The 24,965-nt window shown below is 38.1% G+C and overlaps 1 protein-coding gene across 9 annotated transcripts in view; it reads left to right on the forward strand.

Moving 5' to 3' along the window:
* Positions 1 to 24,965, forward strand: part of ERC1 (ELKS/RAB6-interacting/CAST family member 1) — a 410,068-nt gene that overhangs the window by 67,803 nt on the left and 317,300 nt on the right. For all 9 annotated transcript variants that reach the window (XM_057703818.1, XM_057703817.1, XM_057703825.1 and 6 more), the window contains exons 3-4: positions 14,515 to 14,931; positions 24,235 to 24,309. In XM_057703818.1, the coding sequence (XP_057559801.1) occupies positions 14,515 to 14,931; positions 24,235 to 24,309 (492 nt within the window). The remainder of the gene's footprint in view (positions 1 to 14,514; positions 14,932 to 24,234; positions 24,310 to 24,965) is intronic.

The raw sequence follows: 24,965 nt of genomic DNA on the forward strand, positions 1-24,965 counted from the left end.
GTGAAGAATTTTAAGCCATAATTCAAATGAATCAAAGGGACTCGAAATAATCCAGTCAATGCTTTTTGAAAAAAATTAAGCTGCAGACCCTTTTTTTCCCAAATGAATATATAGAAATAAAACTTATTTTAAGAAGGAAAATGCAAAAGAAGGTAGAGCTGTTCTGATTGAGACAGGACTGGGGAGCCCAGATGCCCCAGTGCGGCCCTACCAGGCATTCCCTAAGGACGTTCTTTAGAACCCATGGGGCTTCCCAGGGCAGGGTTCCATAAGCCACTAACCAAACCTTTTGATTTTACAAACAGGAGCAACAACAGTAACTGCCATTTATTGATAATTTACAGTGTGATAGGTGCTGTCCCTTACTGCTAATTATTATAATAACCCTGCAGGTTAAGTTTCATAATGTTCAAAGCATAGGTTAGTAAATTAAGGCTCAGAGTGTTTAGGTAACTTCACTGAAGTCATCCTTATGGAACCAGGAACTGAACCCAGAGCCAAATCTTTCTTGGTCTGTGTTCTCCCCGTACCTAGAGAAAGGGTCCTTATCAACTTTTTTCAGTTTCTGTGACACTGTTTTCCTGATTTCTACCCACTTCCCTAACTGCTCCTCTTGTCTCCTTTGCCAGCCTCTCCCCCTCTCCCTGGCATCTGATGGTGAATGAGTCCTGTGACTATCTCCTCTTACTCTGTTTTCTTTTCCTAGGGAGGCTCATTCACTACTTTGGCCTCAGTTAACATCTGTGTATCAGAGCTTCCACACTTACGTCTTTAGCTCATATCATTCCTCTAAGCTCCACACCCATGTGTGCAGTTGCTCCTTCAAACCTCTTCTCTGTGTCTCAAAAGCACCTTACATTCAGCTCAAGATCTCCCCTCGGTTCTTGTCTTTCCTTATATTTTCCCATTTTCTTTATAGTGCCACCAACGTGTCCATTTGTTTGTGGTGCCACCAACGTGTCCATGGTGTTTAAGTCAGAAACTCGAGAATCTTCCTTGATTGCCTCGCTCCCTCATTTCCCACCCTGCCAGTCAAATCCTCGTGGTCTTTTTTTCTCTGAAGGATTTCTCTAAGCCATGCATCTTCCCATCCCACGGCCACTGTCGTCGTTTGGTCATGTCACTGCTGGCTGAGAGTATTGCACAGTCTCCTGATATCCCCCAGTCTTTCTCTGTGCCCCCTGATGTGTAACCTCATTGCAGCCAGTTTGAGCTTTTGAAAATGCACACCTGATGTTTGATTTCTGGCTCCACCACTCACTAGGTATGTGAACTTGCCAGGCTGCTGAGTCCCTCCAAACCGTAGTTTCCTCATCTGCAGAGTGGTTATATAATTCTTACCTCATGTGATCGTTCTAAGAATTAAATGCAGTAGTATGTGCCTGGCCCATGACCAGCACTTGATAAATGTTAGTGATGATGGTGGAGATGATCATACACTGCTCAAAACTTTTTCAGGGCTCCCTGTTGCCCTTAAAGTCCATTAAAACGCTTGTCACACTTCCTTGGTACTCAGTCTCCTTAATTCCTCAAGTGTGCCATACCTCCTTCTTGACAGCCTTCACCTAAGTAGTCTTCTCTTCACTGGATAAGTGTTTTTAATTATTTAAAAAAAATTAATTAATTAATTGGCTGCATTGGGTCTTCGTTGCTGTGCGTGGGCTTTTCTCTAGTGGTGAGCGGGGGCTACTCTTTGTTGCGGAGCGCCGGCTCTAGGTGCTTGGGCTTCAGTAGTTGTGGCACGTAGGCTCAGTAGTTGTGGCTCACAGGCTTAGTTGGTCTGTGACATGTGGGATCTTCCTGGGCCAGGGCGTGAACCTGTGTGCCCTGCATTGGCAGGCACATCCTCAACCCCTGCGCCATCAGGGAAGCCCTGAGTGTTGTATTTAAATGGTTAACAGAAGTTAACTCCTTCTTCAGATCTAACTCAGTCCCCAAATCTTCTCTTATCTCCTGTTACCTTGGTTTTATACCTTTTATCCCTGTTTGCAGTTATAATTGTGTGTGTGTATTTTTGTTGCTGTTGGGATTGGTGACTATCTTATCTGCCTTTGTGTGGACACAGACAGTGTTTATTATGCCCACCTGCCATTGTATCTCTGGCAGGGAGCATAATGCCTCCTGCAGAGTAGCTACTAAAGATCTTTCTTCCATCAGTGAGGGATTATACTTTAGTATTTTTTTGCTCTGTTCTTCGATGTTTGGTTAAGTTTATTTTTCAACAGCACTGCCTCCTTTGTGGGCAGAATTGTCTGAAATGGACTCTTTCATGTTAATTACTAGTTCTTGCTCTTGATGGAGAGAACTCCCAGGGTGGCCAGAGTCCTCTGAGAATCTGTCATTCTTCTAAGTACTGAAATAGGCTATGGGTTCATTTTTCCTCCTAGGATAAAGTGCTGTCCTTGGGGTCCTGTAGGTTTCATGTTTTTGTGGCACTTGTCTATAGGTTGGGGTTCAAATTTTCTTTTGCTTAAGTATTTGAAATATGAAATATTTTAAGTTCAGTAACGTCATCAGATATTCCTTTGTGAACCTTTCATTTAACTTTTCTTGTTTTTGTTTAGATACCTTGAGTTAAGCAAGTAGCTTTGTTCAAAAAGCTAATTTTCCTTGTAATATGGGAATCAAGGAATTTGTTCTTAAAAGCTGTCAGAAAAAAAAGAATTATATAAACATCTATCCCAGTTCATATATTTAGTTTAAAAATATTTTAAACATTAGTAATGAATCGGGTATCCCTGTATTATTATTTTTAATTAATTAATTAATTAATTATCTTATTTATTTTTGGCTGTGTTGGGTCTTGGTTGCTGCAGATGGGCTTTCTCTAGTTGTGGCAAGCAGGGGCTACTCTTCATTTTGGTGTACGGGCTTCGCATTGTGGTGGCTTCTCTTGTTGCGGAGCATGGGCTCTAGGCAAATGGGCTTCAGTAACTGTGGTGCGTGGGCTCAGTAGTTGTGGCTCACAGGCTGTAGAGCGCAGGCTCAGTAGTTGTGGCACATGGGCTTAGTTGCTCTGCAGCATGTGGGATCTTCCTGGCCCAGGGATTGAACCCATGTCCCTTGCATTGGCAGGCAGATTCTTAATCACTGTGCCACCAGGGAAGTCCCTGTATTACTTTTTCGTTTTTCAAATACCTGATTAAAAAAAAAGAGGCCTGCTTTGTAAATATGAGAGGGATAGAAAGGAAATTCTTGAAAATGTTGTTTATTGTTGCTTTCAAATTTTCAATGACCTTATCGCTAAGATAATTTTTATAGGAATCTTTGACATCAAAATTTTGGTATTAAGATTAAAGTGGTTGTATTTTGTGGGGATTCTCAGGGAAAGATGCCTTTTTAGGAAGTAGGGTGAGAAGAGAGAAATTAGGATTCTTCCCAGTCTTTTCTTTCATTCCTTCTTTCAGAGAGAGAAGATTCTATTGGTAGAATTTTTTCTTTTTTAAAAAAATTCTCATGCCTTAGAGTGATACTAGGGCTCTGGTAAAGTAGCTTCATAATTAACAACTTTCTTTGAAACACTCTGCCTTTATTTCTTATGGATGGAATTGATATGGACGGAATTTTAAAAACCCAGAAGTGAAATTGCTAGATCTAATGGCAGTTCTATTTTTAATTTTTTTAAGGAAGCTCCATACTGTTTTCCATAATGGCTACACCAGTTTACATTCTCAAACACATTGTGTTGAGTAACAAAAGCAGTTTGCAAAGAGAATCGTGTACAGATGACATCATTTATGTGAATTTTAAATAAGCAACAATAAGGGCGGGAGGAGAAATCTCAAGCAAATAAGGCAGACTGTTGATGGAGATTTCTATACGTTGTTGTATATTTGGATGAATCTCTGTAGCTCCAAGCTTCTGCTTTCTTCTCTTTAACCTTTTTTTTTTCTTAAACAACTATTATGCACTAGACACTATTTTTTTTTCTTTTTTCTTTTTTTTTAGCTCTTTGTTGGAATATAATTGCTTTACACTCTTGTACCAGTTTTTGAGGTACACCAAAGTGAATCAGCTATATTTATACATATATCCCCATATCCATTCCCTCCCGAGACTCCCTCCCACCCCTCCCTGTCCTGGCCCTCTAGGGCATCACCCATCATCGAGTTGATCTCCCTTAGTTATACAGCAACTTCCCACTAGCTATCTGTTTTACAGTTGGTAGTGTATATATGTCTGTGCTACTCTCTCACTTTGTCCCAGCTTCCCCTTCGCCCCCCCCCCCCCATCCCCGTGTCCTCAAGTCCATTCTCTGCATCTGCATCTTTATTCTTGCCCTATCACTGGGTTCATCAGTACCATTTTTTTAGATTCCATATATATGAGTTAGCATATGGTATTTGTTTTTCTCTTAATGGCTTACTTCGCTCTGTATGACAGTCTCTAGGTCTACCCACCTCATTAACCTTTTTTTTTTTTTAAGAACTTTCATTGAGATACAGTTAACATACAATAAACTGCATATATTTAGAGTGTACAATTTGGTATCCCAATCTCCCAATTCATTCCCCCCCCCAACTCTGCCCGCTTTCCCCACTTGGTGTCCATATGTTTGTTCTCTACATCTGTGTCTCTATTTCTGCCTTGCAAACCGGTTGATCTGTACCATTTTTCTATATTCCACATATATCATTAACCTTTTTAAGACTGCAGCATTTCAGTTGACTTAGGTGATAGAGCATACTACATGTTGGAACTGGAAGTGTTCTTAAAATCAACTAAATTATCCTTTCTTTTAAGTGAAGTCATTCCTACTTGTTAAGAAATTGTCTTGAATATTTATTTACTTTCCCTTTTCAGACCTATATCTGTTACTTTTTTCTCTTTTAATATATATATATTTTTGTTGGAGTATAGTTTACATACAGCAAAATACATGGATCTTCAGTATCATAGTTCCATGAGCTTTGACAAATGCCAATCATATAATGCACAGTCCTTTCAAGAACAGAACATTTCCATCATCCCATAAGGTCCCCTTGAGCTCCTTCCCAGTCAGTATTTTCCCTGCCCCCCCCCCCCCCAAAAGATAGTGTTCTAATTCCTTTCACCTTAGATTAGTTTTACCTGTTCTAGAACCTCCTATAAATGGAAGCATCTAGTCTGTACTCTGTTGTGTTTGGCTTCTTTTGTTCAGTGTACTGTTTTTTTGTTTGTTTGTTAATTTTTTTTTTTAAGTTTGCCTGTGAGTAGTTTTATTGTGTGGATATTGCATAATCAGTTTATCCATTCTGCGGTTGATGGGGTTGTTTCCAGTTTTGGCTCTTATGAATAAAGCTGCTGTAAACATTCTTATACAGATGTGTTTGTGGCCATGTTTTCATTTCTCTTGGGGAAATACCTAGAAGTGGAATTGCTGGGTCATAGGGTAGGTGTTTAACTTTCCCCTAAAAGTATGCAGTCAGCTGAAGTGATGTGAAAGATTTTGTGGTCATAGACCTAAGTATTCAAACTGCAAATACAACGTGGTGGGTAAATATGCGTGTAGGAGGTAAATGTCTGTTTGAAAATAATGGTAACACATATTTATTGGCGTTTATGTGATAGAATTGGTGAGAGTCAAGAAAACAAATTTATTTTCCTTTTAAATACTCCATGAAGGTCCCGTACGGTTTTACTTCCTCTCAACGTGCTGCTAAAACATGAAGCAATCTTTTGTATTGTCTGTTTACTACCTAAATTGATTTATTTTCTGTTTCTTAGTTTTTCAAAAAGATTTTAATTAATTTTTAGATTTCTTTTATCTACTTAACATTTTTACGGAAGCATGTGCAAAAGAGTCTTAGATATACCTTATTTGATGGTTGCCCTGGAAAAATTAAGTGATTGTATACAAAAAAAAAATTATGTTTATACCTCAATGTTTTGCTTTTGAAAAAATTATGATTTTTCTCCGTAGAAGTTTGCCTTTTTTATTGTTTTATACCAGATACTTCTTTGGTTTTATTTATCAAGATTCTCTTTATCTCTCTTTTTAATTATACTTTTCAGAGGTTTGTTCCTGTGTAGAGAAATGCAGTTAAATTTTCTATGTTGATCTTACATGTACCAGGCTTGCTGAACTTTTTAAAAAAATATTTATTTATTTATTTATTTATTTATTTAATTTTTGGCTGCATTGGATCTTAGTTGCGGCACGTGGGATCTTCCTTGTGGCATGCAGAATCTCTTGTTGCGGTGCGAGGGCTCTTTGTTGCGGCGTTTGGTCTTCTCTCTCTAGTTGTGGTGTGCGGCCTCAGTAGTTGCAGTGCATGGGCTCTATAGTTGCAGCACGCAGGCTCTCTCAGTAGTTGCAGTGCGAGGGCTTAGTTGCCCCGCAGCATAAGGGATCTTAGTTCCTCGCCCAGGGATTGAACCCACGTCCTCTGCATTGGAAGGAGGATTCTTACCCACTGGACCAGCAGGTAAGTCCCTTGCTGAGCAGGTAGAGATATTTTGTCTGTAATTTCTTCTGAGTTTTCATCCTACAATTTGTGTATAATGACTGTCTCTTGCTTTCTAATTCTTATAGCTTTGATTTCCTTCTCTTACTGCACTTGGTTTTAGTATCTCTAGAACAAAATACAGTAGTGGACTATTGTAGTCTGTCGGTTGCCTAGGGTAGATTGATTTGATTTTTACAGGAAAGCCCATTATTAAAGATGTAAGTCTTGAAAAAAGATGTGAATAATTTCATTGGTTTATTCTGGTTACCTGATGTTCTTTGTATATGTTTTATGCTATTTTCTCCCCAAAACATAATTATTCATGTAAATAATTTTTGGTGGGCTTCATTTCAGTTTAACACATTTTGGTGATAGTGTGTGTGATAGCATCTTAAACAATGGCAGTGTACACGAGTGCTTTTCTGTAAGACCGTATGGTCACGATCTCTTTGTGCTCTTCCTCAATATCAGCCCTCCTTGCCTCTTCTCTTTTTCTGTAGGAAAAGGAGGGGGAATAAAGGAGAAAGGAATTCTAAGCTTCTGGAAAGCCTTGGGCACACAGTGACTTCAGTGTTGACATAGCTCTGTTGGACACAGACATTAGCCCCTGTCAGCTTTATGTTGTGCGCTGCAGCTGAATGTCAGCAGGGACTCCCTTCACAGCCAAGCTGCTGCTTCTGGTGTGTGTTCATTCAGCAGAACCCACTCCCAGGCATAGCATTTCCAGGGTTAGCTCTTAACACGTTCACAGCTGATTGGTATCACCTAACTCTTCTTCTTTCCCCTTCTTTCTTTTTGATTCATATACTAGTATTTCAGGGACTAAATCTGGGAATTTTGTTAACCTCATTGACCTCTGTTGCAGGTGCTTGAAACTTCTGGGTTGTAGAGAATGAAGAAAGACGTGAGCTTGATACTTAAAATGCTGCTAGACTGGACAGTATCTTTTTTTTTTTTTTAATATTTATTTATTTATTTGGTTGCACCAGGTCTTAGTTGCAGCAGGTGGGCCCCTTAGTTGTGGTATGAGCACTCTTTGTTACGGCATGCATGTGGGATCTAGTTCCCTGACCAGGGATTGAACCCAGGCCCCCTGCGTTGGGAGCACAGAGTCTTAACCATTGAGCCACCAGGGAAGTCCCTGAACAGTATCTATGGTCCCTTGTATTCAGTTCTGCCATTGCTTTGTTAGTACTGAGCATTCTCAAGTTAAACACTACAGAAATTGTTACCATAGGATCCCTCTGCTGGTCTATTTTACTTCTAAAGTTTAAAAAATTTTTTTATTTTGATGTTATTTTTTAATGGAATGAACATTTTCAATCCTGACATTGCTTAGTATATTTTTACTCTTGTAATATCTGGTTTGGGGTATTATCTTTTCTTCTTTCTGCACTTTTCTTCCTCCACCCATTTCTTCCTCTCTATTTCTGCCTTTTGTTCAGTTTAGGCTTTTTAGAGAAGATGATGCCTGATCTAAGGAGGAAAGGGCCGGTAGGATTTAGCTGGGAGTGAAAGTGAGGGAAAGGGCAGAGGAGACTGTAAAGAGGTTAGGGAGTAAATAGTAAATAGTGTGGGAGTTTCGGTAACTGAAAGCTGTTTGGAATTTCTAGAACTTGTACTAAAATCAGTTTATTGTTACTTGAGTTGTTGATGGTCTTGATGAGCCCACAGTAATAGAATGTATTATGACCTTGAGACTTCCCCATTTTGATAGTATTTTCATTTATTCTTTAACTTCTATTCTGGGTTATGCCAGCATAAAGGTAGATGTTCTTATTTTTCTTGGATTTAGTAGCAGAGAGTAGCTGCTAGAAATCTGGTATAATTGCTTGTGCGTTTTCTTGACTCTGACATCTTTTTAAGAGGAGAATAAGCTCACAGTAACATTCATTTAAAGAACATTAATTTAATCTATCAGTTTGAATTCTGGTGTGGTTGTTTCTTGCATTGTAGTATGTCTCTTGCTGGTGTTTAGATCAGTCTGAGAATTTGGTTTTGGTTTAATATTTGAGAGTTTACAGTGTGCTTTGCTGCACAGAAAATAAATCCTTGTCATCAACTGAAAGAATACTAGACTAATGATCAGAAGCAATGAATTACTTTAGAGGCTCATCCTTTGTCTCAGTCTCTGAGATTCAGACTCATTAAAAAACTTTGAGTTTCTTCTAAAATGATAAAAATTAAAATACTTTCTTTTCATATTAAAGATTCATGAATCCAAATCATAGTGATCTTATAGATTCTAAACTTCGTTTGAGTATGTTGTACATACAGTAAGTGGTTTTATTTGTCCCGTTTCTCTTTCTTGAATATTCTTTTTTTTTTTTTTTTAAGTTATTTTCGGCTGCGTTGGGTCTTCGTTCCTGCATGCAGGGTTTCTCTAGTTGTGGTGAGCAGAGGCTACTCTTCGTTGAGGTGTGCAGGCTTCTCATTGTGGTGGCTTGTGGAGCATGGGCTGTAGGTGCGTGGGCTCAGTAGTTGTGGTGCACTGGCTTAGTTGCTCTGAGACATGTAGGATCTTTCCAGACCAGGGACCGAATCCATGTCCCCTGCATTGGCAGGCAGATTCTTAACCACTGCTGCAGCAGGTAAGTCCCTGAATATTCTTAATTTAAAATTTTGTAATAAGGTGTAGTGCTGGTGTGTGAACCTGTGTATATAACTGTTAAGTTTTACCACTTTTGTAAGCTCTATTTTTGGACAAGAACTCTGTCCTATACTTTTTTTGTATGTTGTATAGTGCTAAAAGTATAAAGGGTTCTTGTTGAAAGTTATTTGAAAATGCTTCACTTCAGATCAACATGAATAAACCCAGAGTGTATAATTAACATTTTTAAAATTAGAATTGCTTGTAGTATTTCAGCCAGTTTGTATTTAAGATAGAATTTTATGTGTTAGCTGGTAAGGAACTAATTGTTGCTGAGTAAGAGTAACTCTCTGTGTCATAGGGGAAGATACAACTTTCTGGGGACTTGATTTGCATCTACTATCCAGTAGCCATTTACTTTCAAAATAATTTGTGAAAATTTCTTTTTGTCAGTCTTTCATCAAAAATTTATTGAGTACTTATACCAGATACTGTGCTGTGCCCCAGTGTAAAAAGATGAAAGTTCCGAGTTCTAGAAGGTGTTTCTTGAAGACAGGTGCAAATAAATAAATTGCAGATCAGGCTGGTAAGTGCTCTGCTTAGGGACACATACGGTACAGCACAGATCAGAGCATCACAGAGCCTAAGGACCGACTTGAGTCTCATTAGTAAGAATTATTATAAACTCTTTTGCATCTTGCATTGATAAAGTTTACTCAATGTATGTATTTACTTGTTTCAGAAAAAAATCATTCTTAATTTAACATAATAGGACACAGTACTGGTTTTTTTTCTAATGGTTACCTTGACAAATAGTGCATTGAAGTCTCTGTGATACAGTGTAATGTTTGTGAGGATGACCATTTTCATGTATCCATAATATTTTCCTGTCACTGAAAATAGCTCTAGACTACATGGTTCTGTCATTTTAGAAATCAGGATAAACTGGATCAAAGCGTTCTCTTGGTCAGAGAAACTAATGGACATTTTGCCTGAGAAGAGCTTTTGGTATTTATCTAAAATACGTGAAGTGTTGTTGTGATCTTTTGTTTGTGCAGGTGTATTTTTCTAAAAAATGGTCATAAGCCCTATCAAAGATTTAAGAATTTTTATTACTGTTGTTCACAATATCCTACCATGTCATTGAGATACATCTTGGTGTGATTTTAGCACAATCCTTGGACTAAATTTTAAGCAGTTATTTTTCCAGTCTTCCAGATCAAGCTGAGTGTTAGAGCGAGCAGAAGTAGGCTAGTGGGTGTCGGTGTAAAATTTGGAATGTGAGAAGTGTGAGATCATTTTGGAGAGTGTCATGAGCAGAATTCCCAAATAGAAGTTTTCCTAATATCTGACAACTGAGATCTTCCTTCTAAACTCAGCATGTCAGTTTTTGGTTGATCGTGGTAAATGTCTGTGAGATGTGCAGATATGCTCACTTATCTTCTGTATGAATGTGCTAGAGAAAGAGCAGTCTGGCTTATGGCCTGCTGCTTCTTTCTTTCCCCAAGGGAGTTGGCAGGAATTTTTATAAAGTGAAGCTAGTTTGAATATAGCCTAAAGAAGAAGTGTTGATTCCCATTTCAGTGGAGAAAATTGCCGTGTGGCCTTCGCAGTACCAGCCAGAGCATCGCTTTAATTCTATATCCTAGTGAAGTGGGTGCAAGCAGAGCTGAAGAAGCAGGGCACGTTAGTAGCTGTGTTTTCTTTCTTCACCAAAAGAGTGATTGCCATACTAGTTTAAACACAAGTGTATGTGAGACTATTAGCTGTAGTCAACATCTGTTTCTCCTGACTTGAATGAATTTGGTGATGAATGTCCAGAAAAGGAGTGACAGTAGTACCTAGGAATCAGTTTCATTGTTGAATTTAACTTCTGATATTTCCCTGTGGGATAAATTTGCTCAGGATTTATTTGGATTTTTTGACTTCCAAAGGTAAAGAATGAAACTGGGAATTGATTATAGGCTTCAGAGAATTAGCATTTTGCCACATCTTTTTATTAAAGATTTTGAACTCCAGCAATTGTTAAGAATCTTTATAGCCTGATGCTGGTAGTTAAATGTATTTAAAAAGTCATATTCATGAATTCAAATACCTGATAATTTTATTGTAAATTTATTTTGTGTAAGAAAAAGCCAGTGCTTTTCGAGAGTTTGAAGACTACTATAATTGAAAGTTCACTATTTGCTAAGCATAATACCAAAACCAGAAACTTATAAAGGAAGAGGTTCTTAATCTTTGCACTAAAAAAAATTCTCTAAGTTGCTGTAAACTATGTTAAAAGAAAAATGACAGATTTGGAAATATATTTGTAACATGCACAGCAGGCAAAAGGTTGTATTCCAAATATAAAAAGATCTTAAAGTGGATTAGGAGAAAGGTTAAATGTTCCCAAAACAAAATGGGCAAAGAACAAGAACAGATGAGTCACAAAGGAAGGAATACAAAGCGCCAGTAGATATGTGAATAGATGTTCAGTCTTTCTTGTAATCAAAGAAAAGCCTGAAAAAGAAAGAGAAGAGAGAAAATACCCAGTTGTCAAAGGTACAGGAAAGTGCTCAGACGTCGTTTGGTGGAAGTTTAAATCTGTACAGACCCTTTTAGAGATAATTTGCGATATGTATTAAAGTTGTATACCCTCTGATCCTGCGATTTCACTTTTCAGAATTTATCTCCAGGAAAAATATATGGATGTATGGATATGTTTGGATATGTGTGCAGAAATATACATATGAAAATGCCTGTTATAATAGTGGAAAATGAGAACCAATCTAAATATTTATCAGTAGTTATAAGTAAATTATTTAATATCAACACATCGAAATTCTATGGCAGGCATATTTTTTCTCCACTTTTTAAAATTGTAAAATACAGCTTACATTTACCATCTTAAATTTACGATCTTAACCAATTTTCAGGTGTACAGTTCATAAGGTGCATTCGTTTTGTGCAGCCATCACCACCATCCACCTCCACAACTCTTTTCATCCTGTAACACTGACTCTCTACTCATCAACCAGTCACTCCCTGTCTCCCGTCTGCCCCCCTGCCTTCCTAGCCCCTGGCAGCCACTCTTGTACTTTCTTTCTCTGTAAATTTGACTACTCTAGATATGTTGTGTAAGTAGAATTGTATAATATTTGTCTTTTGTGATTGGCTTATTTCACTTGGCATAATATCCTCAGGGTTCATCCATGTTGCAGTGTGTGTCAGAATTTCATTCCTTATTGAGGCCGAAAAATATTAGTAGGCATTTTTTTAAATTTAATTTTTAAGTGGATAGTACGTCCATTTAGTTGAAATTCAAGAGGAGAGTTAGGAGGAGAGAACGATGGGAAGTGACTGCAAATGTGTATGGGATATTTCTTAAGGGGTGATGACAGTGTTCTAGAATTAGACAATAGTGATTGATGTACGACTGGTACTGTGCTGAAAACCGCTGACTTACACACTTTAACCCGGTGAACTCTGTGGTATGTGAATTGTCTCAAGAAAGCTGTTACTAAAAATTTTTCAATGTCATTTATACCACAGTTTAAAAATCTTTATGTGGAATAGAATAAAATTTTCTTACAAGTTGTCCCTGTTATTCCGGTCAGTCAGTCCCTCCTTCCCTCCCGTCCGTCATTCCGTCCTTCCGTCTGTCTGTCCTTCCTTCCTTCCTTCCCTCCCTCCCAAAAATAACCATTAATTATTTCTTGTGTAACACTCCAGAAGTATTTTTATTTCTTATGACTTATTTTATATCTTATTTATAGTAAGTAGTAAATATTTATTGTTCCCTTCCGTCTAACCAAAGTGGTAGCAAATTGAATGCAGCCAGACAGACATCTCTGAAGTCTTTTTCTCTTATTTTTAAAGGTAAAAATTGATTACGTGCTTACTGTTGGGAATGTAGATACTGCAAAAAAAGTATGAAGAAAAATGTAACATCTACCCATACCCAGAGATAGTCATTGGTTTATATCCTTTTAGACTTTTCTCTGCATGTATATATTTTTTTAAAAACTAGAATTGAGGTCATCCTATACTTGCTATTATATGGTCTGCTTTTTTATGCTTAAAATAATATGCTATGACTATAGATTTAATCCATAAATATAAATCTGCATTTTAAAAAATGGATGCCTAGTATTAAACTGTGTGGACGTTTCTCATTTACTTAACTCATCACCTATTAATGTCCATTTGGGTTGTTTCTAATTTTCTCACTGGCATAAACAACAGTGAGAGTCTTTGTACACTTGCCAGATCATTTCCTTGAGATATTTACTGCTGTTTTGCAGTTTGCCAGAAATTTTAAACAATGTATGTTTTAACATATACACCACAGAGATTTCCATGATATTATTAGCTCTGTGAAGAGATGGTGCAGGTGTATATCCTCCTTTTAAATATGAGGAATCTGAAACCCAGAAAGATGGCAGTGTGTCCCAATGTAGGAAGCTGTTTAGTGTAAGAGTTGGAACTAAAACTCATTTCTCCTGATGGTGGGTTAGTTTCCTTCCAACTGTGGCACACTGCCAGGCCTTGAATACCTTCACTGCAGAGTGATTTCATATTGTTGCTTCTTCATTTCTAAAAATATGATTCTTGATGTAACTTCCTTTTAGGTTCTTTGTATAATGTTCTAGAATTTATCCATTCAGATTAAAGAGTAATATACCTTCTTTAGAGATACAGGCTAAAGATAAATCCTCTGAAACGTTTTAGTAGTTTATCTGCACTAATATCTTCATTTAGTTACTCACCTATATTGTTATCTTCTTCTGTATAAATAGTTCACATTGTCTCAGTTTTTTGTGTTTTATTTTGTTTTTAAAGCTTCAAGTTACCTTATTACCTTTGGGTACTAGCTTCAATGGGCTGGGAGAATTGCTTTAATTTGAATGTCAGCTCAGTTGCTTACTTGGGGTGAGTTATTTAAGTCTCCGTAAGCCTGGTGTCATCATCAATAAAATTCAAATAATAGTACATGTTATAATGAGGATTTAATGAATTAACACATAAAGAGTGCTTGGCACATTCTGGATGCATTCATATGTTTGTTATTTCATGTGCAAATTTAATGGTAAAACACAAGTCATTTTGTATTTTGATATCCCTTGTGTTTTTAGGTGAAATTTTTTTGTATGGTGTGTTCGTAATCCTATAGATTTCCCCCGTCTTTCCCCTCTCCTCACCTTCAGTTCTAGGTAATACCGTCTATTAATTTTGAACAGTGTCTTTATTTAGTCATGGCTTAAGCAAAGCAAAGAGCTGTGAGATTTACCTTGTTACCTGTTGGTAATAAGCACAAATTAAATTACTGACATTTTACAGATTATCTCAATCATTTTTAAAGACAGTGTAGAACAGAAAAACATGAATCTTGATTTGCTAAATGCAGGGTTCTGGCAGTTGTGGTAGCTACTTTCTGACTCCCCCCAATCTGCTTTGTTTCTGCTACTTGAAGAGGAAAGCTGATTTGGGTTTTCTCTTTTGTGTTGATTCCAGCACATGCAAATGACAATCCAGGCTCTCCAGGATGAATTGCGGATCCAGAGGGACCTGAACCAGCTGTTTCAACAAGATAGTAGCAGTAGGACTGGTGAGCCCTGCGTGGCAGAGCTGACAGAGGAGAACTTTCAGAGGCTGCACACTGAGCATGAGCGGCAGGCCAAGGAGCTGTTCCTCCTTCGAAAGACTCTGGAGGAGATGGAGCTGCGGATCGAGACTCAGAAGCAAACCCTGAATGCTCGGGACGAGTCCATCAAGAAGCTGCTGGAGATGTTGCAGAGCAAGGGACTTTCTGCTAAGGCTACTGAGGAGGACCACGAGAGAACACGGAGGCTGGCGGAGGCAGAGATGCACGTCCACCACCTCGAAAGCCTTTTGGAGCAGAAGGAGAAGGAGAACGCTCTGTTGAGAGAGGTGAGTGGCCACTTTCTCAGTTGTTAGGGCCTTCTGTCTTTTTTTCCTGATGAGTCAGCATTTTGGCCTAGATAAATTTATATGCTCTCTTGAGCTAGTGCAAGGGAATTTCTCCTTTGGTGCCTGCGTCCTACACTGATTTCTATTCCAATTTGCTGTCTCATATGAGATGACATTGGCTGGCATGTATACTGGCTTAATAATTTTCTGGGTTTTTTTCCCCTCCTGGTTTCTGTAGACTCATTTTGTTGCTAGAGGGGCACAGAATTTTCTTGATTTGTTGCTCATCTCTTGATTTGTTGATTTTGACACACTCAACAAAATCAGAATCAGAGTAGCTAACTATTGCTCAATTTTAAAATATTAATAATTGAAAGTAAGCGATTACCTCAGTTTAGGTGTGCTTATAAAGTCCTTGGCAGCCAGAATGGATGTTCGCCCTGTGGTTTCCATGGAAACTGTTGCCTTGCTGTAAAAGATATGTGATAAAAATCATTTGCTGCCATGGAGGCACAGCTAGAAAGAATGACATAGAGGCATACTGTCATTTTTTTGAGAGGAAATTTCAGACTTTAGCTGACCGCTGTGACTACTGATAATTTTTTCACTTTTCTATGTAATGCTTCATTTTAAGAAAGCATAAATGAAGAATTCATCTTGCATTGAATTAAGAAAAATTGACAGCTCTACTTCTCTATATGATGTCAGAGACTTCAGATAACTTTCACATTCGGATATGGAAAAAAAAAATCTCAGAACTATTTTAGTGCCAGTTTCAATAATCCCTTTTTAAATGAAGTGTGAGGAAGGAGGTTAAAAGCAAAACAGCAACTTCTCATGATGATAGAACGGTCTGTGTCTGCTCTGTGCAGTATGGTAGCCACTGACTACATGTGACTGTCGAGCAGTTGAAATGTGGTTAGTGTGACTGAGGAACTGAATTTTAAATTTTATTTAAATATAACTAATTTAAAATTAAATGTAATTAATCAAATTTAAGTATCTCTCGGTAGGTAATGGCTGCTGTATTAGGGAGTGCAGTGATACAGAATGTAATGTCACCTGCTTTTCTTAATAACTTGCATTGACCACCTTTCTTTGTCAGTACATGTAGAGTTCTGTAATTTCAGTTGATTTAATGTTCTGTTGCATTTATTTATATCTCTTACTGTTGGAAATTTGGACTACTATTAATTTTTCATCATTATAGAACTGTGCTGCACTGAATATTCCTAACCATATATCCCTGTACATTAATTTTTTTCTTTAGGATAAATTCCCAGAAGTGAATTTTCTCAGGGTGTGTACGTTTTCACAACTCTGAATATCAATCTTGTCTTCCAGAGTGATTGGACCAGTTTATCCCCCCAGCAGCATATACTGTGTTTTTATGGTTAATCTGTATAACAACTACTGTGTTATAGGCCCCATCCTGAGTTTCTTTCAGTTTACTTTAAAGAGTTTATATTTTAATGAGGTAACTTGGAGCCTCGCCATAGAGCATTGTTAGAGAAGGTGTAATAATCTCAAATAGCATGTAGCATGAAAACCCCACCAGCATCGTGATGAACTTTGAATGTTACGTTTTTATTCCTTCTGTTCTGAATAGTTCAACCTGTGCCCATTTATTTTTGAGTTTTGGAGTTAATAAATAGTGAATAGTTAAGGATTATGGAAAGCCACAGTGCTATTCTGGCAGAGAACAATTTGAATTTGAACAAGTAGTAGGAAAAAACATGAATTTAAGACTAATTTTGAAGTAACAAGCTCTACAGATATTAAGTCCCACTTCTGAACATAATGTGGAAAGAAATATAGGCCTTGTCAGTCATGTCAGTACAGAATTCCAGTTGCCATTAGTAACGTAGCAACATCTTACAGGAAATACAGTCATGTGGATTAAAATTATTTAAGAGCAAGTGGAAGTGATTGCTTCAGGAACAGATGTTTAGAATACTTGTTCTCCTTTCTCCTACTTACCTTCAAGACTTAGCTCAAATTTTAGTTCTTCTGTGAAGTCTTTCTTGTGCAGCTCTATACATATACGTAGATGGACCAGTCATTTTATAGTATACTTCCATGTGTGTTTCTTCATTGTTCACTTAATTTTTTGCACCAAGGATGTGGAGGAGATATATATATATATATATATATATATATATATATATATAATTTTATCGTGTCCGTGTCTAACAAATACACAGTGGGTACTCAAGAAGTGTTGGTTGAATAAGTTGAAATGTAAGGGAATAAGTTTAAACCTGGAGCTTACAGAAAGAAGGATAGCTTTCCCAATTCTTTTTTTTTCCGTTGTGACCACTGGATACTAAAACCTAATGAAGGTTAGAATACAAATAAACTAAAACCCCAAACCAGTTTTGCTGATGAATTTAGATATAGAAATTATAAAGAAGATTTTCATAGATTAAATCAACATTGTGATAAAAGGATAATATTCTGACCAAAAGGAGTTTATTCTAGGAATGTCAGAATGGCTCAATATATCATTCACAGTTATAATTTGTAATAGGTAAAAGGAGAAGATAACCTTGTGTTTGATAGCTATGTCAAAGATATTAGATAAAATGTTACACTTTGAAAACTAAACCAAATGAACTAAAAATAAGAATTGAATGATACTTTTATAGCATGATTTAAATAAAAACAACTCAATAAATATGTAATATAGAGATATTTCAAACTAATAGCCAGCATCAGGCTTACTCTGACATACTAGATGCATCCATTAAGGTTAGGGAGAGGTCAAAGATAGCTGTGTTCATCAGTATTTAACATTATTCAGGAAGTGTTAGGCAGTGCAATTAGGTAAGGAAAATGGATTAAATAATATCAGTAATGGTAATGGAAAGGATAGAGGTAAATTTTCATTACAGTGTAGATGGAAATAGTAATATAAAGATGCTGCTTTCCCCCAACTCTGTAAATTTAATGTAATCCCAATGGGAATATTCTTGACACGCCCAAATGATGTTGCAGTTTCTTTGCAAAAAGAACAGTGCAGGAACACTTGTTTAAGCAGATCATGATATATGTGTTTTAAACCCAGTGATGTTAAATTGTGTGGTACTGGCACAGTAATAGATAGCTAGATTGATGAAACAATAAAACCCAGAAATAATATAGTTTTAAGCATATGATACATGTTTAGAAATAATGGCCATCTCTTTGGAAAACAGTACATAGTTACATTAAATTAAATTCTAGATGAAATAAAGAGCTGCCTCTTAAAAAATAAAAACACAAAAAGAAAATATAAGTAAAAAGGTTTTAATATAATCTTGAGATAGGAAAGAATCTTTTATTGCCACAGCAAGAACTTTAAATAATTAAATGTGTGTATGTTAGAAAATACGACTAACAAAAGTTAAAATGATAATTTGGTGTAAAGCTTTGTAACATGTGGCTCGACTATTACATAAAAATCTTTTCCAAAATAAGAAGATGCTGGAGGCACTTGGCACCACCTTTCTTTTCTCATTTACTCAACAAGTGTCTGTTGCGCCACTAGTATGTATTTGATCCTGGGATCAGCACTGGGTATACATTTTTCATGTCAGAACGCATGGTCTGTGCCTCCTAGAACTTAAAAATATTTTGAAAGATGGTAAACTGATAATTATGAGATGAGGTAAATTAGTTGAGTCTAATTATGTTGAGGGAGGGGGTAAACGGTACGCACCTTTGAGGAGGTGCCCTTTAAGGGAGATCTCGGGAAAGGTGAAACAGCCTGATTGAGCATTTGGGTAAACGCATTTCATGAAGAAGGTTAGCAGTTTCAAAGGCCTGATGGGAAGGAGTTTTGAGGAAACAGCAAGGAGACTAGAGGGCAAAAGCCTGTTGTCTGAGGGGAAGACAGGCATGAGATGAGAGGTTGAAGACGCGGCCAGGGCCAGATTCATTCATTCCATTCGTCAGATATTTATTGGGCCCTAACCCGTGTGCAGAGCACAGGGAAGTGGCTGTGAACAAAACAGAAATCCATGCCCTGTAGAAGACAAAGCACCTGCCTTCAGGATCCTTGCAGGTAAAGCAACAATTTTACTCCAAGTACAAGAGAAAACTGCCCCAATGTTTGGTCAAGGGAGTGCTAAGATCTAGTTTAGCTTTTCAGATTTACTCTGGCTGTGTTGAGAATAAATGGGGGAGGGAGAGTTATGAGTGAACAAGGAAGTCTAATAAAGAACTTAGCAGCTCTAATCTAGGTTGGGTGAGTGGTGACTTGAAATGACTGCTGTACATCTTATCACTAGTATGTCAAGAAAGGCAGAAAGTTGCACGCTCTCAGCACAAGGATATCCATAGGTTTTATTATTATTGGATTATTGTCCATCTTTTAAAAAAATGGGTATTTCATCAATTCCAAGACTCATAGTTTTTCCCATTTTTACAGTATGAAAATGAGTTGTCTTCTCCTTGATGGCATCTTAAAATCTCTGTCAGCAGGGCCGCGATCCTGCTGGATGTGTCTGGCTGCGCACGCATAGTCACAGCTGTTCACTGTAGCCGGTGTTGTGAGCGCTGCTGCTATCTCATGTTCGCTTTAGCTGCTGTTCAGTGTGTCTTCAGTAATATTAGGCTGTGAATCAGCATTGGAACGAAAAGTCACTGCTATGGGGAAAGTTATGAAAACAGTTCAAAACAATATATGATTAAACTTCATGGTTAAATAAGCAAAAAAGAGTCTTGCAATCAGTATAAAATAAAAATTCTGAATGATAAAAGCATGGGTCATGATTTACTTCTTTATTTTCTTTCCAGCACATTAAACAGTGCTTTGCTTTACAATCAGTGGCTTCTTAGATTTGGTGAAATACAGTATCGTTAAAATGGCATTCATATCCAGGAACATTTGTGATTAGTTTTCCATTTTGTTTATGAACGTGCTTCTATAGATAGCAGGTAAATAATTCCCCCAAATAAAAGCCAAATAAGAGAAAACTTAAATTAAGCATCGTATTTTCTCTTTGTACAGAAATTACGTTGTTACGTGACTTACTGTTAGATTTTGTATTGTTTACTGGAGTGCCCTTCCTTTGATGAATAGAAGAGTGAAGACATCTATTGGACAAATATTGAACTACAGTCAAGAAGTGGTTAGTGCCTGGGGCTGGGCATATGGAGTTTTAACAGGCTTCACAGGTGATTCTGTGATACATCAAAGTTTGGTTCTCATTGTGTTGGCAGAACATACCCAAGTTCCTAATACCTATGGAATTTTTGGATGGGCAATCCATATGCATAGCGAACATTGTCTATAGGCCAGATGAATGATATATTTCAGGTCTGTATGTGTTCCTGTTTTTTTTTTTAAAATGTAGATCCTATTGTGATGAATAAAATAGTAATTTGTTGGGAATTCCCTGGCGGTCCAGTGGTTAGGACTCTGCGATTCCACTGCAAGGGGCATGGGTTTCATCCGTGGTCAGGAAACTAAGATCTGCGTGCTGCATGACACAGCCACAAAGAAAAAAAAAAAAAAAGAAAGACATTAAAATACTAATTTGTCTTAAAACATTTACATGTATGCTAATTTCTATCTCTATAATATTTTGGTCAACAGACCTTGTTTAGTACAACTGCTATCATGTTAAGATTTGAGGAGGAGTCTGAGGTTAAAAGCCCTACTGTTTGACGAGGTTCTAGGCTAGGAATTCTGACTCTAACTAGCATATCCGAGGAATGCCAATCTGTGTCATTGGTAGTTGTAAGGTAAAAGCAGAGGAGGATAGACGGAAAAAAGAGAAACATATATAGAGAAAAAACAGAAACATTGGTCAAAGAATAGGAAGAATTAAAAAAGAAAAAGGGTCCCTAGTTTGCCCTTTCCTAGTAATTTTGGAAAATGCGAATACATTGCGTCGCATACCTTATTGTTTCAGGTTATCCCTCCTCGTCTTTCTTTGTGTGTGTGTCATTTGTGCCTCATTTCCATTTGGACAGGAAGATATGTTTTCTCAGAATCATGCCGTTGCTTGAGATGGTAAAGGGTTAAAGTGCAGTGCTATCTGACATCAGCTGAGTTGAGGTACAGAAAGAGTAGTGAGGGTTCTTTCCTCACTTCTCTGTGTTGAGTACAGTAAGCCCAGAACTTATGTGGAGAATTGAAATCTGAGGAAGGAATGTCTACCCTTGAACCAAGGGTGCTGGAGGCTAAAACTTGAAACTTGGAAAAAAAATTTCAGGCATAAGTTCTTTTCAGGCACAAATACTCCTTTCTCTCAGTTGTGTAAGTAAATGTTGACTTAATACTTTTCAAAAGAAACTGCTAACAAAAGATTGAAATTTTGTTCCTACTTTGTTTTCTTTCTTCAGTCATTATTCTTCAGTAAATCAGTGAGAGAAATGGAACACATTTTCTACTGCATACCACAGTTGACAGTACAAGATCCAGATAATTCTACCTGTGCTTTAAGTTGTTTTGAGTGAAAATTTTCAGGCTAAAAAGAGCGAAACAAAGCGAGCACTAGCACATTCTACTTCTTACATTTGTCTGAATGGTACATTTATTTTTATTTCCAGAGTCCTCTTTCTTTATTAACAGCGCATGAGTCAGAGGCTTGATGTGCTCAGTGGGAAAGGGGAGTTGATCAGCCCACCGACTGCAGGATGTGTTCATAATGAGCTTTAATGTGCAGACCTTTGAATGGGAATCTGTTACGACTGATGTTTTACAGTGTCTTAATAGGAAAGCTTTATGCCTGTGAATGGTTTAAAGTGCACCCTAGTTCCTTAGCAGAGGAGAATTTTTTTTATTCAAATGGATCTGTTTCTTTATATATTGCTGATATGCTTGCTAGAGTTTAAAATGAAATTATAATAGTTTCACTGTAAAGCACTTGGAAATTCCCCTAATTTGGAAGTAGGTAATGGGAAAGAGATCAGATAAAATTAGTTCAGTGTCTGAATTGTGAGGTACTTCAAAGAAATGCAGTTTTAATATTTAAAGTAGATACAGAAATATTAAGTGAAAAATGTGAAATATAGGTTAGAGGACTTTATTAATAGGTGAAGATTATTTACAATTAGGATTCATTTTAGTTTTGTTTATTACATTTTAAAGTTTGCACTCATTTATTAAACACATTAAGTATCTGTGTGCCCAGTTTATCACCTGTTTACAGTGCAGGGAGTAGATTTAGTGTGGACAGACTGGAGGCTGGGAGGTAACTGATGAGTTTGTTGTTTTAATGCAGGTGAGACATGATTATGGCCTGAACTAATGTGTTCAGATTTTATCCTGGATTAATGTGTTCTGGATTTTACTGTCTTTCTTAATGAAGTGTTTTTGTCTTGCAAGAGTTAATTGTGTGTTAACTTGATCCTGACGAGACTTGCTTTGACACTCTGTTGGGGCTAGTCTAGGTAGCCTTCCCTCCAGGGCTAGACTGTCTCTGCTCCTGAGACTTGGCCTTTCTGGTGTCTCTGCTCAGTGCCTCTGATGTTCTCTCCACTTTGCCTCTTTGGAGCTTGAACTTTTCCCAGCCCCATGTGAGTTCAGGTAGTTGCTCAACTCACAGCTCTCTGGTAGTTGTTCTGCTCCCAGTAGTCGTTCTTTGACACTGTGGAGTCTTTCACTATACATGCACACTTAGTACTTGGCCAGAGGCTCCAGGGGACCCCTCTCAGATCAGACACTGCTGCTTTTCTGGCTGGCTTCCTTCTCTGTGTTATTCTGCTCTGTACATTTCCACTGTCTTTGGGACTCTTACCCATTGATCTGTCTTCTGAGCTCGGCAGGACTGCTGTTTTCTGATTGGTCTTCCTCTCCCTGCATCACATATTGGATAGCAAGTCCACACCATAACCTTGTTAGTTTCTCTTCTCTCGAGGATCATAGTCCTGTGTTGCTTGTTTTCCAGTGTCCAAAAACAGTTGCTTCATGCGTTTTTGTCTAGTTTTTAACATAGTTTATGACAGGAGGGCCAGTCTTCTATCTGTTATGGTCAGATTGTGTTGACTTGTAGAGGGTGAGAAGTAAATGGGAAACTCGTTGAAGGATTTAAAACAGACTAGTGCCGTGATTTGTTGATGCTTTACCAAGATATACCCCATTGCTTTCTTTACAATGGGCAGAGGAAACGGAAAGAAACTTAACTTGAAGCTGTTATAGTAATCTAGGCTTAAACTGAACTGGAAATGGAGTGAAATGATAAATTCAAGAAATCTTTTGAAGCTGGAACAGTTAGGACCTGCTCTAGAAGGTGGTAGGAAATGAGGATCTGGGAGGAATGAAAGGAGACACTGTGGGGTTTGGCTTGAACCACCGGGAGGGTAGTGCCATGTAAGGAGGTGGGCAGGACTCGCCAGTCTTCAGAGGAGGGTCTAGGTTAAAGAGGAGGAAGTCACAAGTTTTGTTTTGGATGAAATAAGTTTGAGTGAACTAGTAGACATCTATATAGATGTCAAGCGGGCAGAGCAGAGGGCAGACCTAGAATTTCACCAGTGCTGTTCAGATGGAAAGTATCCGTCTGTATTCTCTGCGGTCACTAAAGGCTGTCCCAGGGTACTTTGGAAATACTGACTGACTCAGAGACATTCACGGACTCTGAAAAGAAGATAGCCTGAGGACATCTGGTAACTTCGGGGTGATCCTTGAACACCCTAACTGTGATATTCTACCATCTCCTTCCTTCCCTTCTGATTCTGAATGCACTGAAATTTGGATTTAAAAAATAGCTATGTTTTTCTGACATTCGCTAAACATGGACTATTTAGGAAACCTGTTCAACAGTCTTATCTTCTTTTTCTTTCTGATTGTACCCCCTCTGGAGAGAGATTTCCATCGTAGCTAGCCAGGTGGTTGTTGCTCTGGGGGCGGATGCTATGCAAAGGATATTGTCAACACAAATGCTTTTAGTAGCTTTGTGCAGTGCGGACTGTGACTGCTTTGAGTTCTGCTTTTAAAAAGGGAATATTTCTAATCCCCCTTTTGGATTGTTTGGAGTTCTGATGATGTGTCTTAGAGTCGTGTGGAAGAGTGACACACCAACCTGGGGATGTGTCGGGGCTTCACCTGTTGTGACTGGGGTCTGTGTGACTCATTGTGTACAACGAGGTGTTCAGAGATGAGGACCTTCCTCTGTCTCTTGGCCTGAGTGTCGTCTGTGGGCTCCCTGGTCCACAGGGAAAGGTCAGGGAGACAGAAAGCGATCACAGCGTCTTACAAGGCTGGGATAGTCATCTTCGCATGTAACTGCTCCTCCCTCACCCCTCCCCTCCCCTTTTGAAAAAATGAGAGTGAAAAGGAGGACACTTACTCTCTTTTTTGCTTCTCATGTATAGGAGATGCATCGGAGATTTGAGAATGCCCCTGATTCTGCCAAAACTAAAGCTCTGCAAACTGTTATTGAAATGAAGGTAAGTGAGAACCTAGTAAGGAATCCCATGTGTCAGTTCACACTTTCAAGTGATCACACTTTCATGTGTGAATTTAAGAAAGTGGTGTGTTATAATATTTCGCTCATTTTGTAGACTGAGAGGAAATAGTAAGCCTTAATGAAAATGACACATTAAAAGAACTTCGGTTTCATTTCCTCTTGTCCAGCATTTCTTGGAATCAGCAGTTCTCAAACCTTTTGATCTCAGGGCCCCTTATTCTCTTAAAATGACTCATTTCATTTGTGTTTAAGAAAGTGTCTGCCAAATACCACGTTTCTTTGTCGTTTCTTCTCTCAAGTAAGGATCGGATTCTGTGAAAAAAGCCCCTCATTTAGCTTGCAGCTCGTGGGGCAGCCAGTGCTGTCCGGGGGCAGCACCACACTCAGGTGCAGCGGCCGGGCCGGCCCCTTCCCGTTTCATCACAGGGAATGGTGCAGAGACACAGGCTCAAGGGCTGAGCATGTTGAGAGTCATAAAGTAACCAGGAACTTTCTGAAGTGAGCCGGTGTTTTAAAAGTGTTCTCTCTCAGTTTTCTTTTTTTTCTGAGAGTGCTGACCCTGAAGAATACATTGACTGCTAGTGTGGTTTGGTGTTGTTGCTGTTGTCCTGAGGCACCAGCGCTTTTGCCCCTCCT

The sequence above is a fragment of the Hippopotamus amphibius genome, chromosome 12 (assembly GCF_030028045.1).
Source record: "Hippopotamus amphibius kiboko isolate mHipAmp2 chromosome 12, mHipAmp2.hap2, whole genome shotgun sequence".
Taxonomy (NCBI): Eukaryota; Metazoa; Chordata; class Mammalia; order Artiodactyla; family Hippopotamidae; genus Hippopotamus; species Hippopotamus amphibius.